The sequence below is a fragment of the Larus michahellis genome, chromosome 9 (genome assembly GCF_964199755.1).
Source record: "Larus michahellis chromosome 9, bLarMic1.1, whole genome shotgun sequence".
Classification (NCBI taxonomy): Eukaryota; Metazoa; Chordata; class Aves; order Charadriiformes; family Laridae; genus Larus; species Larus michahellis.
This window is the reverse complement of record NC_133904.1, coordinates 20,760,685-20,775,532: the sequence shown is the minus strand read 5'-3', so window position 1 is coordinate 20,775,532 and position 14,848 is coordinate 20,760,685. Positions and strand designations below refer to the sequence as shown.

Here is a 14,848-nt window from a genome sequence, read left to right as displayed (position 1 = left end):
TTACAGAAATACTAAAGTAAGTAATAAATTGGATGTTGGGCACAGACTCTGAGATGTGGACTGTATAAATGTATGCTGTTTGGTATTGTATAGTCTCGCCATACCTCGTCTAATTCCTGAGTTATGCAAATTACTGCAAGCCAGCAAATGACTTTGAGCCGAGCCAAAGAGCGAAGGACGGTGGCATCCTTCCAAAGGCATTCCTCCTTCTCCTATTTTGCAAGCTGAATTTTCAAGTTGGTAACAACATTTTTACTACTGAGTATGCAGTTGAATCTGTCAGTAAGACTTGCTTTAAAATGACATAAATAACAACAACACGTGGGAAATCTGGGGTATATTTCAAACCAACTAAGATGACAGCAACTTTTTGTTTAAATATTCCTGGACATACTGGATTTAATTAGACTTTTTTTTTTTTTTTTTAAATCAGATCCCACCACCAACATGGCAATACTTGTACTCACATTCCCAGGGAGCTAAAATAAACAAATATGGATAGAAAAAAACCCAACCACTAAAACTGAAAAAGCATTTTGAATTTCTATCACTATAGTATCTAAAAAAAAAGATACAGTAAAAGTATGTAGTTTTGTTCTGAATCAAAATTGCTAGCCTTCTAATGGTGAGACTTCAACACTTCCGTCAAAAGGCAGTTCCTGTTTGTTCTGAGAATAATTACGAGGTGGTATATTGGGAAAAAAGCAAGGCAGAACTAGTTGCTTTTACTCAATAAAAGAGAGTTGGGAGGAAGGAAAATATTGGTTGAGGAGAACACTGCAAGAGCGTTGCAGGAGTTCGTTATCTAGGAATTAAAACCAACCCTAACACAGTCCACACAATCTATTCTGCAAGGCTTTCTCTGTGTTTAGAATACTCAGCTAATTTCTGTGACCTTCTAGGACATAAAATACGAATACAGGTACCTTCCTAAATTGAATCTGTTGTGCCTTTAACCTTTCGGACTATTTCAAATAATCACACAATGGGACAGTTTCTAGCATGGGGGAAGCTTCTAGCAGCTTCTCACAGAAGCTACCCCTGTAGTCCCCCCACTACCAACCAATACAATTCTGTACATTGTGTACATTGTTCTTATTTCAAGGAGTTGCTACGGGTGACCCACAGTAAGCAATAAATGGACAAAACACTGAAAGACAGAATATTTTAAGTTTTAATTCAACAAATGAAGAGGGTCTTAGCACTGCAAAATACCATTGTATTGCTAATGCTGTAGTATTGTACATTAAAAACAAGTATTGTCTATAGATGTAAAAATACCAAGTTTTATGATACAATAAAACACAGTATAGAAACCATTTAAAATTAAGTAGAAACCTCTTAAACAATTGAGGCATTAATCTAAGTGTTTCTCCAAACGTATTAAATAAAACACAGTTAATAATGACCCTAAACATCCCCCCATCTTCCCCACTCCCCACCCTAATTAAACTGATTAGAAAAAATAGTAGTCTCTCAGTTACTACATTTTGCATTCTTTCAGAATCACTTAGATTTTCCATTTTCTTCAAGTACAGTAGAACAACTCTTCACAATACCGTACTACCCCTGAAGTAATTTATTTCCCAACACTATATAATTTTGGAGGTAAGTACTTAAGATTAATTTTGAAGGCTAGAGGAGGCCCAAAGAAGTCTGCAGGATGGCAATTAAATTTTGAATGCAAATTATTTACACAAACATTAGTGTACTGTAATTACAGCATAAAACTTGCAACACAGCTGATGGGTGCTTTTAACAAAAGCTCCAAATGAAAGAAAGGGAAGAAAAACAGATTACAAAATAAATAATCTAAAGTTCTTCATGGTAGAAACGTTCATCATGAAGCTGCCTACCATAATCCGTTGCTTCACTGTTAAGAAACAAATCCTGGTTCTTAAGAATTTCTGCTTCAGAAAGCTTTTTATCATCATTCAAATCCATTTCTTCAATAAGGTGAAGAGCCTTTAAAATAAATGGAAGACCACATGCACAGTTAATAGATAAGAGCACTTATAAATAATGCTTTTGGAATGGCTTTGTCAGAGCCCTGCCACAGCACCATTATTTGTAACAAGCTAGCCGAGATTATACATTCAGAACAGAGCCTTTCTTTCCTCCGTTTGTTTCCCTTTGCCTCTTTTATTTGGTGGCAAAATCGTAATAGCAAATCTCTACCCTTGCTATCAATTCTAAAGCAACAAATCAATGTCAAACCCATAGCTTTACTTTGAGGGTGGAAGACAGTATTAAGCCAGCAGAGATTAATCGCCTTCCTGGAAGCACCCATGGTCCTTGAAATCCACAGGTGAGTGCAGTACCTGTCTTTAGCATATCATGTGCAGAAGATGCAAGCTCAGCACATCATCCAGAAACCCTGTGTTTTCAGAGGGCCCCTCAGGACATGCAGCCACTGAATGACACCTACAACAGCCAGTCCTTGATGCGTGAGACCTCAACTACGATTTGAGCCAATACAGCCTTCAAGTTGAGCATCCTCTTTCAGAAGTGCACACCAGTTGTTTCAGTCACATATTTACCCTCTGTCTGACAAGATAAACAGTGTTTACAGCTCTCAGGATAAGTGGTAGGCACTCTTGCATTCAACTCTGGAGGTGTCTACCGTGCTAAACCATTTTTTATTTCCTGAACCTGTGGAGACTCACTTTTCCATCATATTAAAACAAACAAACAAAAAGAAATAGAGGAGTCCCAATATTACATGGTTTTTATTTGCTAAACATATACAAATACAGTGATCTAGAGAATCCTTCTGTTCCTACGTTTTCTGATTGGTTTGGCTTAACATAACTGCTTACTGACTTTTTTTTTTTTAAATTAAATATTACTTACATTTAAGCTGACTACCTCACCAAAAAGGACTGAAGAAAATAACACGGACTAATGTCAGCCAAGCAGATTTTAAAAGCACTCTGCATGGCAAAAGCTAAAAGATTATTCAGACAAACATCTTGGTAAAAATTCCTGGAGACGGAATGTATAGTAATTTTTCTACTTTTATGTTATTTAGCTAGCAGGTTTCTCAAGTCATTTTGCAATGCCAAAATGAAACTGCAACATTCAGCTTTCAAACAGTAGTTGATGACTTAAGTCAGTCTCTTTAGGATTGATGACTTTGCTAAGCCCTTATATTAACTGAATAAAAAACCAGCACATTAGAGAAACAAATAAAAAACCCGATTTCTTTCAGAACTACAGCATGGCCTTCCTGTAAGCTAAAATTTAAATGAATAGCGAAGAACTGCTAAAAAAACCCCAGCCAACCAAGCAAACCAACACAGGTGTGGATACACTCGACACCGTACGGAATTCACGTCAGTTAGAGCAGTGCTGTTTCTGTGAAAGAACCAACCACCCTCGAGTGTCAGATGTTAAAAAAAGTCTGTGCAAAGCCCTTACAGATACACATTTACAAAAATACTACTAGAGCAACTTAGCAGCTCAGCTTCCTACAAGGTTAGATACGTGAGCGGCCGGTGCTGCGTGCTGGCCACGATACTTTTTCTGTCACCAGCAGAGATGAAAAAGGATGAGGTGGGACCTCAGTAATGAGTTGGCCCAACACAGCAGATGGGCTATTGCTGTTGGACACAAAGCGCCTCCTATCTTTACCAGGAATTATGGAGACACGGGAAGACCTGTTGTTCCTGCCACTCTCAACACCAAAATCCTCCAGTGCAAAGGAAAGAGACTTGGACAGATTAAGATAAAAAGCTGCTGTTGGAAAGGCAGAAATCCTCTCTACAGTGAGCGACTGTAAAGTCTGCTTATTAAAATAGGTTGTTCTGTAACACTCAGTGCTTCTACTGCCTGCTACAAAAAAATAAAGACAGCTAAAACGAGAACCCACTTAAACCTATTACGGCATTCTATCCTCGATGAAACCATTTTAATTATCTTCACCAAAGTTTGCATTATAGCATGTTGAATCACGGAATGCTTCCATTTTCTTGTACTTATGAAAAGACAAGTTTTTAGTTCTACAAATTATGGTGATTTATCCAGTTAGAAGAATCATGATTTATTTTTGTTTTCAAAATTATGCTGTATCTAACAGCTTCTTTTAGTAGTATATCTCATTAGATTTACCTACAATAACTGAAAAATAACTGATGAAAATGCTATACCCTTAAGTCAAACCAGATAAGCTATTTAAACATGTAGAAAAGCGCTGTGTTAATTTACAAACATTCATACAATTAATCAGAACTTCAAATTTCCCTAATGCAGTTAGAAGACCTGCATTCTTTGTCAAACTGAAAAAAGGTTAAGAATATATGGAAAGATTTACTAAGCATTATTTTTTCAGCTACTAAGACATGATAAATCTGAATGCACCTATCATTTTGTTGCGATACCTTCAAAATTCTACTGCATTATTTAAAATCTAAACAGCAGTCAAAATACATACCTCCTCTTGTGCAATACCCTGATTATTAGGTACTATCCAAGACAACAGCTCTTGAGGGTTGAGTTTTCCATCATTATCCTTGTCATAGTCATTCACAAACCGATCCTTCTCAACGAGTATCCACTCTGGATCTTCCCTTGCAGCTAGTAAGACACATTTGTCAAGTTACAGTCACTCCTTACCTTAAAGCAGATGTTTCCACCTTTTCTCCTAAGCAAATTCACTTAATCTCATAAAGTATATCATAAAAGTGATTTCACTAAACAAAGGCAAACAAAAGTGGGACAGACTAGTCCCAATAGATTAAATAAATGCATCTGTCTACATATGAAAAAAATACTTGTATAGATTAAAACAGAATTTAAAGCCAAGGTAATATTAAGATTGTAAATTTACAGTTGAACTAAGCAGACATTAAAGTCAAGGGTTACCATCAACTGAACTGTTTATTTTAATATCCCAAAAAAGTAGGTAGATAACTAATGTTTTGCAGTATATGGGATTATGACATTCTAGGGCCATACGAAGTTTTTGGTAACGTTCTACTGTCTGTTTCTCTGCTTTAACATGAAGGAAGGTCCATCTGTGACAGAAAACAGAGAGGGCAAAGCTCTTGATTAGCGCAAGCTCAAGAGACTCCGGCCAACACTGCAGGCTTTCACATTAGTTTACTCTCTATTATTTTTTCTCCTAAAACACCTGGAATATATCCAAAGCAATTACATTTACTGGTTTTATTTATTTGTTTATTTGCATACTTGATTTTTACTTACCCTATGCACTGGCATCCTGCAACCTAGCTAGCAATCTTAAACTTGTCTCTAACTCTTCAAGAAATTTAGAAGCAATTCATTATACTGATAAACATTGCAGACAAGTATGAACAGATATTAAAACTTCCTAAATCTAATGGAAATCAAAAGTAGATGGCATCACAAGCAGATAAGTAACAGTTTAAAAATAATTAGGTTTCTATTATAAAAGAACAGGAGTGAGATCCCTCTCCTTCCTTCCTTCCTAATATCTAGTTTACAAGTAAATTACCCTTTAATGTCATAATTCACCATACGCTGTTGCCCAAAACAACTAGACAATTATGAAACCAGAGCCACTATTAGTCATTTTCAAGTGTGCTGCAGGAACACTGTCTGCAGAAGAGATGGCCATTTGGAGAAAAGCCGAAGTAGTTTCTACAATTATAGCTGATTCTGAATTCTTGCTAAAAAGTTTTAATGACAAAGCTGTTATCTTCTCTATTACTGCAATGACCCTAGCAACATCAGTCAATATCAGTCAACATCAACACCTTTCGGATAGACTGCCTTGGAAAAGCTTTTTTTCAAGTCAGAGCAGGAAAAAGATAAAGAACCCTGTATTGCATCAGAGATCTAGTGATTTTACTGGCTCTGGCAAACAAAGATGGTTATAAAAGGTGAAATTCCAGGTGGTTGACTGGAGTGAAGAAAAACTGACTATTCCTCTATTTCTCCATATCCTCATGTGGCTTAAACATTTTTCCCAGCTTGGGTGCCAGTCCGCACTTAAGAATTAGCACTCCTTAGGACCAAGCAGACTTTATCTTGTAGCAAATCAAATACAGCGTACAAAATATTTATCTATTTGCAACATAGCTAGAGAAAAGCACTGATAAACATCAGGTGAGTGTGCTTTTTCTTTTAAAGAAGGAACACAGCACATTTAAGGAAGGGCAAGAGTGGAGAAAAAAAAACCAAAGGGTGAAAGCATATCGGATTTTGATATCTAGTACAGTGAGCAGACTCCTTACACTTCCCCTCCACCTCTTTTAAACACACACAGCTTCAATCCTTCTAAAGCAAGGCTGACAGCTGCCGCCTTAAGCTGATAAAGACCAGGAAAGCTTAACCTTACATTCATGTTGGCTGATTTCACAGATGTGTTCAGTTAGCAAAACTGCATCTTATTTCAGCTGCATACCTAGCGATGAGGAATATGCTTCAGTCTTTAGGAAAACAAGAAGTAACTTGCAAGGAAACAGTGGAATGGGCTCCACACAAACTACTGCCAAATACATATAGGGCAGACTGAAATAATGACCTACTACGCCCAGTACCAGGAAACTGAATGACTCTAAAAGACGGGATAATGCTACTCAGAACCTGTATGCGGAGGTGTAAAAAGCTGAAAACAGAGGTACATAAAATTCACACCATTCCAAAAGCTTTTGTTCCGTTCCTTCTCTTATGCCCCCACCCTTTTTCCTTACTTGGGTCTCTTCTGTAATCACCAAGGAATTCTTCCAGGCTAACAAATCCATCACCATCTTTATCATGTTCTTCTAAAGCCTCCTGAATGACAAAGTCCTTTTGCATACATACAAAAAGCAAAATATCAATTTGTGAAAAATTAGGAACTCGTAATCAAGAGAAACAGCAATAAATCATTTCAGACCAATGAGATACTCTTTAAAGTAAAGACTCACTCATTTCAAATCTGCTTTTCTGTTTTAGGCAGACTAGTGCTAGTGGTTCCTGTGCAACAAAACATCTGTTTTAAGAGTTTAGCATGTCAGGTTTCATGAAAACCAAATCTGAAAGGTGAATCCTTCACCATAATTCAGAACTACACAAATAGCTGCAAAACATGCATTTGTACAAAGCTGCATCATCTCATTTCACTTTTCTTTTTTCATGTGATGTATTCACTAATTTGCATTTTTGCAACTTTATGAAATTGTTAGGAAAACTGGTTGGTCTTTTGGGCCTGTGTTTCCCAGTGAAGCAAGGGTCCCTATTTGTGTAGTCTTGTTTGTCCATCATCAACAGTTATGTCAGCACAAACAGAGGCTGTTTGCATAGCGCTCCCCTTGGCAGTTGGCTCTGCAGCAGCAGACAGCCAAAACTGCAGGCTCTACTGCAGAAAACCAGCAATGTACTTCTAACTGGGGTCAACTGTCGGTACTGAGCTGGAATGACACCAACAGTCACAGCAGTGACGAGACAGATGGCCAACGACAAAGTGCTCCTGGCTGAAATAACAACCCCCCAAACTCTGAGCACAGTACAGTCAATATTAAAGCTTCAGATAGAACTGAATGCTCTTTTTTGGCCAGAAAAGTGACTCTTTAAGCAAAGTGAGAGTAACCAGCACTTGACCTTTTCCTGTGCAAAAAAATCTTTCCTTTAAGTCCCCCTAACCAGAACTGAACTCTGAACTACGCATGAAACTTCTTCAAGCTAAAATCTCACTGATGTATTTCCAACCAGTTTAGAGGTAGCTATGTCAGCCCAATCCCAAAAGTTTGGGATAGTTGTGCAATACTAGTTCTTGAAAGAGATTTCGAAGAAAAGCACTGAACTACTGCTCCAGCTCCTGACCTCCAGCACAGGATCCACAACACATTACCTAATTTTTAATTTGGTCTGTAAAAGCAGTACACATAACTGCTCAAAGGCACACTTCCTGTGCTTGCATGTTAATGCACATGCATTAAAAAGATGCTGCATCTACATACACAAGCTGCTAAAGATACCCTCCTAAGTCTTACCGTCATATACTCCACTTCTTCCGGATGTTCAAAAGCAACAAATTCATCCACGTTTAGATCAGGAACATCATCTCTATTAGCTTTTTCAAAACGTTTTTTCTCCTTTAAATGAAGCTTAGAAAATAGATTTAGTTAGAGCACTTAATGAAAAGGAAAAACAACATTATAGTAGCTGGCTGCAAGCTCATTAGAATGTTAATTGTTTCACTTTACCTACTCATATTACACTGATGTTATATTTTCACTAAAAAGAGCTCATCCAGAGCAATGAGAACAGCACTTTTAATTGAGGTAGTTTTATTCTAAGAATTGCATAAAAACTTCCTTTTTTTCCAATTTAAGGATACATTTAAAACACGCTCTTAGCCAAGGCTTCAAAAACACAAAAGGGAGATAATGAAAAGACCAAGAATTCTTGTCTTTATACATGCTTCCTCTTCTAAAAGTCACCAATTCCCACACTAACCTAGTGGAGTACAATGATTATAATTAATAGTAGCCATTGCAAATTCCAAAATTAACATTTTCAGGCCATTTAACCTTCTGGATCTAAATCTCATTTATATCAAGGACTGTTTGTAGTTCAAAGACAGTCTTGAAATATCATATATGTAAAATGTCTTTTCTGAAGCCATTTTAAGAGCTGAAAGATTAGACAGTTTCCTTTAACACAAGACTGTTGTCCATTACACCTGGACATATTTCAAAGCAAAGTCACTTATCTAACCTGTTTTAAGCATAAATATCAACATGCCTTTTAAAAATAAAGAATATCCACAGTAAGCAGGCGAGTTCTTATTTCTGAATGTCTTGCACTTGTTTCTGCACCACAAATGTGCAAAAATTTTTGGGGTTTTTTTCTTTCATTTTTTACAGTCTCTTTAGACAAAATAAAGACGCGCACCATTGATAACTGATCTGTACTCACTGCATGTGAGTAGACACTGCATTTGACAGGAGATATAAAAATTTTGCAATCCCATGATTGAGTGTGTTGTGCTATCACTGTGACTATGATCTGGAGAAGGGAACAGCCAGCAAACCAGAGATCACAAATTCTTTTAAAATAACCATTTGAAATTGTACTTCTTAGTTTATATCCCGTTTATTTGACGGGATATTCTCTCAAAATTAGGCTAACCTGATTAATGCAGAGCATAACACGCAACAAATAAAATATAATTTAAGATCCTAACTATTCTGCAAAATAATTAAATGTAATTTTAAAGAAAAGCTGACCTTAGCCAGGAATTTAAACAGGAAGGCAATTCAGAAGGACTGACTACAGAAAGTACTAGACTGCAACATGAACTATTGAGGGAAAAAGCCTGTTTGTCAGTGTTTTTTTGAGAAGTGATGAACAAGGCTGCCACCTTCTGGTAAATTCCTATGTTTACTTGATGTCAATTCTAAATCAATACCATAGTCTAACTCTTCCACGTTGATTAGAGCGGGATCACTAATTTCCAAAAGTAAGGAAAACGCTGAAGATGGCTGGCATACGATGCTTGTACAATGCTGCTAATTTTGCTTTTTACAATATATGTTGAAGAAGTCAGCAAGCAAGAAACCCTAGCAAGCAGTCAAACAAAGCATAACATAAATGAGTAGTTCTAGCTCAGCGTATATATCTATGATGGCAATATCTCAAACACGGGATCAATATTTTGACTGGTAGTTTCATTTAAAGTCTTTTTGTATTTTAAAGCTATATAATTGTTCAGTTAAGTGACCTCCAAAGCTTTACAGTTTGTTTCTTCTGTGCGTAAAATCCCCTGCCCGTTGCCTATTTTAGCTTCACTTCTGCCAACATCCTATATTAGCTACTACTACTTTACTAAAAGCAGACAAAGAAATCCTCACAGAAAAAAAAAATTCCTCAGGCCAGAATATTCTAAAAAAAAAAATCACTTATTCTCTTTTGGGGAAGTATTTACATGTACTTATAAATGTGTAACTTGAAAGGAAACAAGCTGTGTGGTGATTCTTGGTGAACCTTCCCTCCTTGGCTCTCTCGCCCTTCCTTTCCTCTCTTAAATACCTGCTTTCATACATGCAATTTATCCATAATTTCTGTTGCTTATACATCCAGTTTTAGCTATCAGAGTTGCATTCTGATTGCTAAAAATGTCTGAATTGCTATTCTTTCTCTGAGTCTCTAATGGATAGAAAATGTTAACGCAGGCAATTATTGATACCCCACACTGAAATAACTGAAAAAGTGGATACAACAGTGCAATAAAGGGGGTTAAAGAGTACCAGGGTTTCCTTTACCTCCAACACCAGTGGTACTGGCCCCTGCTGAAGGCAGGACACTGGTTAGGCTACAGACCTAATCTAGTAGATTGCAGTCTTGTTTTAAGACCATCATCTTAAAACAAGGGACCATGCTCTGCGATAAGTCTGTCAATAGACTTATATTCCACTCAGCTAGCAAAATATACTCGGGAGATACGATTTCATTCTGCCTTTGTTTTGATGGTAGCAGTTTTAATATACCATTACTTTCCTTTAATTACTCCCCTATCTCAGATAGATGAAAGCGTTAAAACATGTGCCAGCTGCTAGGGTTTCTCTACCCATCTTCTTCTGTCACAATAAACAAACATTGCTGCCTTTTGCCAACAGCTTACAGAAACTGATGCTGAAACATTTTACCTGTCGAAATGATTCTTCTTCTTGATCCTCCAGGACAGTGTTCTCATCAAAATCAATTACACGATCATACATTTGCATATTATACTCCTTCCAAGACACTAATCCATCACCATCTCTGTCATAGTCATTGAAGTGTTGCTTAGCTTCTTGCGTAACATAATGTTTAAAAGATTGCTGTATCCAGGAACTCAGCTCATCTGTGAAAATCATTAAAAAAATAATAAAAGAAAAAAAATCAGAATCATCTGCACTATAAAAACTGTAAAGACACCACAGATCTTTTCAGCCTGGAATACAGTCTGCAATTCAGATGTAAGTATATAGGCAAGAAGTTAGTTAAAGCAAAACAATCTGTTTCCTCTATCCTATGGTTTTTTTAAATTTAACTGAATGAGAGAACAGATCACAGCTACAGCCTTCAGGTTTTCTTCCGTAGTACCATTTCCTCATTGATACCCTTAGGCTAGAGTTACATGGTTACTTTAATCTCATTTATATTGGTGATGCCAGAAAAAGTGTGATGCGTCCCTCTCTAATACACATGGAAAGTGGTAGGAAAAAATGATTCCAGGTAGTGTTCATACAGCTGCACAGCACACTGGATCAATAAAAACTTACCCCGTAAGAAGGAAGATTCTTAGTTTTCAGCTGAGAAAGTACCCTTATTTTGCTCACTGGGACCTGAACAATGGAAGTAAGAAGCTTGCCCCTTCTGGTTGTTGCTGACATGTATGTCAGCTTGAAATGATTATGTGGCCACGGCTTTTCAAATCTGAAGCCAACCAACACAGTACGATCCTTTCACTTTTTTTTTTTTTCCCTTCAGAGCTTTACGAAAATGATGCTGAATATGGTTTAGACAGACAACTCTAAACTTAACTTTGTACCTAAAAAACATTGTTCCCATCAGTTTTTGCTTTCTTTTGAAAAATTCACAAACTGAAATAAAGCTAAATTCACTGCCATTGCCTTAATTACCCAAACAGGTACCTTCCCTTTACTTGGGGCTGAAATCAAGCCTTATATATTTTGGAAATGCTTTTAAGCTACTAGTTTTTATAGGAACATAGCTAAAAGAAATAAAACTTAATATACAGATGAATTAACACAAATACATTAAAGTCAATTCATTTAAAGAAGACTGGGAGAACATATTCTCTCAGTATCATCCAGTCATTTTCAGATGCCCGGGAGGGGAAGACAACTTCCTCTGCATTGCAAAATCATACCGCTAAATCAACGCAACTGAAATCCTGCTCTGAAGAGTCACAATGACTAACAAAAAAATCCTATAGAAATTACTACTTTGGTGTAGAGAAGTCTTACAACATTTTTTAAACACTAAAGTATCTTGTTCTATCCTTCTTGGCAGAAGTGTCAATACAACTTTACTAGGTTTACTGAAAGATCTTTGAAAAGCAGGCAAGAGATTTTTAAAAATATATTTTGAGTACTGAATTTGTGTTACCAAAGGAACCAACTTCATAACAGATTCTGTGAATTGATGGAACATGAGGAGGCACGCACGCCGTGTTTTGTAACCACTGAGGCTTGTGCACAAAACCAGCATTGCCTTACAAGAAACTGCACCATGACTTCTTAAAGATGGAGTTATAATTTATAGCATGGTTTATTTCCCAGCATTTAAGGCACAAACATCTGAGCACATAATGTCCAGTGCCATTCATCAGAAATGCTTAACTCTCTGACATTAGAAAAGTGGCATTAATATATCACATCTTCTCTCACTGTTAGCCTCCAAATGGAGGCACCACTAATAAAGAAAAAGTTCTCAAAAGAGTGTTCTGCAATACACTGAGAAATAACTGAGCTGAAAAAGCTTCGATACCATAAGTTTCTTAGTGTAAAAACACATTCCACTGTGAGTTTTCCTTTGGGAAGTGAGGGGGAGGCAAGTTTCCTTTAGACTAAGAACCAGACGCAATACGGGAGTACAGGTGGAATTTCTACACTTTAAAATAGACCTTATGGCCTTCACGTGGTGAGCTGCCTCTTGTTTATTACCGGGATTACCCATCCCACCAAAGCTACATACTGTCTCACCTCTACACAGTCAGAGGCAGGCAAGTGTGCAGTTGATTACTTCAGGTATATAAAGTGAAAGACGTTCAAGAGATACAGTTGATCTTGTCTTTAAAACCAGATTTTGTCCTCTCACCTAGAAAGCTTCTTGCATGTTTAATATCATGTTAATGAATATCACCGTTCTGGCATTTGAACAAAGATTCTACTTGCTCTGTGTAAGGGTGCGTGAGAGAGGCTTCTGATTTTTTGTCAAGATCACAGCAGAACAACAAAAATACATTTTTGTAACGAACTTAAAAATTAAGAAGTGTCATGATGATGTACTGAAAGGAAGGGCATGAGTTTACCGTGGAGTTCACAAGTTTGATAAAAATCTTTCTGGGAAGAGACATTTGATACTATATTGTGATGAAATCAATGTATGGTCCCTCTGTGTCACTTAGTGTCAGCAGGTATTGAAGCACATGTACGTAGCGTTAGGGCTGGAGTGTAAATTCTTTGCCTCTTGAACTTGCTGCCTGAGTGGCACAAACAAGATTCCAAACACAGAATCGAAGCGGGTTCAGATGTGCAAGGAGCAAAGCTGGTACTTGCAACGGAGTATTGCTCTGACCCACATTACCTCACTCCTTGCGTGTTCCTGACGGCCCTCACTTCTTCCACCACATAAAACCGGAGCCTTATGGACTGGGATATCCTCTCTATAAAGTCTGTTGGTGTTCCTGACGCACCGTGCAAGAGGGTGGTTGTGTTTTCCATGGAGATTCTCCACAGCGTACGACCCACCGGCTGTGGCACGGGGAGAGCCCATCTTTTTCCTTCCCCGACGGCACCGGTCCCGGTCCCGGTCCCGGTCCCCGCCCGGTGAACGCCCTCCCCACCCGGCGCTACCAGCTCGGCGGCCGCCCGCCGTTACCCTTGGCGAGGAGGCCGTCGCCGTCCGAGTCGATCTTCCTCACGATGGCCCTCAGCCGCCGCTGCTGCTCTTCCGGGCTGAGCCGCGCGTACTCCTCCGCCTCCTCCTGCGGAAGAGCCAACCCAGCGTCAAACCCGCCGCCCCCGGCAGCCTTCCCTCCCCGGCCCGGGCGGCCCCGCTCCCACCTGTCCGCCGAGCAGCGCCTCCCGGTCGTACTCGGCGCGGTGCTCGCCCTGCGCCAGGGCCAGGGCCAGGCCCAGCGCCAGGCCCAGCGCCAGCAGCCGCCGCATCTCGCCCGCCGCGGAGGGGACCGGCGGCGAGGGGCGGGGAAAGGGGCTGCGGGGGGCGGGCCGGGCGGCGGAGGGGGCTCGGGGGCCCCGCCTGCGCGGAGGGTCGGGCCCGCCGAGGTGGCGGGAGGGCGCGGGGCGGCGAGGGCTGTGGGGTAACCCCCTGGGCCAACCCACACACCCGCGCCCTGCGGCTGGTTGGGGACAAGAAACTTTATCCTCCTCTTTCCCAATCCTTTGTGCTCTATCAGTGGAAGATTCCAAATACCATCGAGAAATACGGTAATTCTCCAACTTTTCAGCATCAGACTGACGTGAGCGCAGGCAGAACTTCAGACAAGCATCAGCGAACCCTGGCGTGAGGGCAGATTACCAGGAAACGAGCAGGGTAAAAGTGTTATAGCGGAAAAACCCCAACGTTTCTCTTGCTTGAGGACCCAACTTGCACAGAAAACCCCCTTCTAACACAAAGTTAAACAACGTGTTATAAGAGTTAACAAGGTCACAAGGCTACAGATTTTCACAACTGTTCAACACAGATAATAGAAAAGAATGCTGTAAAATAAATTGACCACTCAGACAAACTAAAAATAAAAGAAATTCAGCCTCATTGACCACTCAAACTAAAAATACGTGGAGAAAATGAGCAGGGGCCCTCCCCAGGAATGCCATTCCTAAGAGCTGTCACATGAAACTGGGATTGATCTGATCCCGAGCCCACTCAGGTCAAATTAATAATTTTTGCTGGATTAATTGAGATTTACGTAAGGCCACTGTTAGATTTGTTATTTTAACTATCAATATTAGTGTATTTCAGGAACTCCTCTTTTAAACAGAAAGAAGCGAGATTAGCCTACCTGGGTCTCCAGAAACGCAACTGTTGCCAGGTTTAAGCCGAGCCTTCAATTAATGGCGGTTGTCAGCTGTGCTCTCCTGCCTCTTCTGTGGCGGTAGCGATGCGCTGCTCCCCGGTTAACCTCAAA

At 39.3% G+C, this 14,848-nt stretch overlaps 1 protein-coding gene across 2 annotated transcripts; it reads right to left on the bottom strand.

Annotated features, from left to right (window-relative positions):
* Positions 1-1,156: 1,156 nt before the first annotated feature.
* RCN2 (reticulocalbin 2) lies at positions 1,157-14,108 on the bottom strand. Of its 2 annotated transcripts, none has more exons than XM_074600974.1 (7): positions 13,764-14,108; positions 13,579-13,684; positions 10,617-10,813; positions 7,959-8,060; positions 6,678-6,774; positions 4,433-4,575; positions 1,157-1,965 (listed from the first exon to the last, which is right to left on the bottom strand). In XM_074600974.1, exons 1-7 carry the CDS (start codon positions 13,866-13,868, stop codon positions 1,813-1,815), a joined length of 903 nt encoding a protein of 300 aa, XP_074457075.1. In that variant the 5' UTR covers positions 13,869-14,108; the 3' UTR covers positions 1,157-1,812. The 2 variants fall into 2 exon arrangements, with proteins under 2 accessions (XP_074457075.1, XP_074457077.1); XM_074600976.1 differs by having other exon boundaries at positions 7,959-8,072; positions 13,764-13,997.
* Positions 14,109-14,848: the final 740 nt, after the last annotated feature.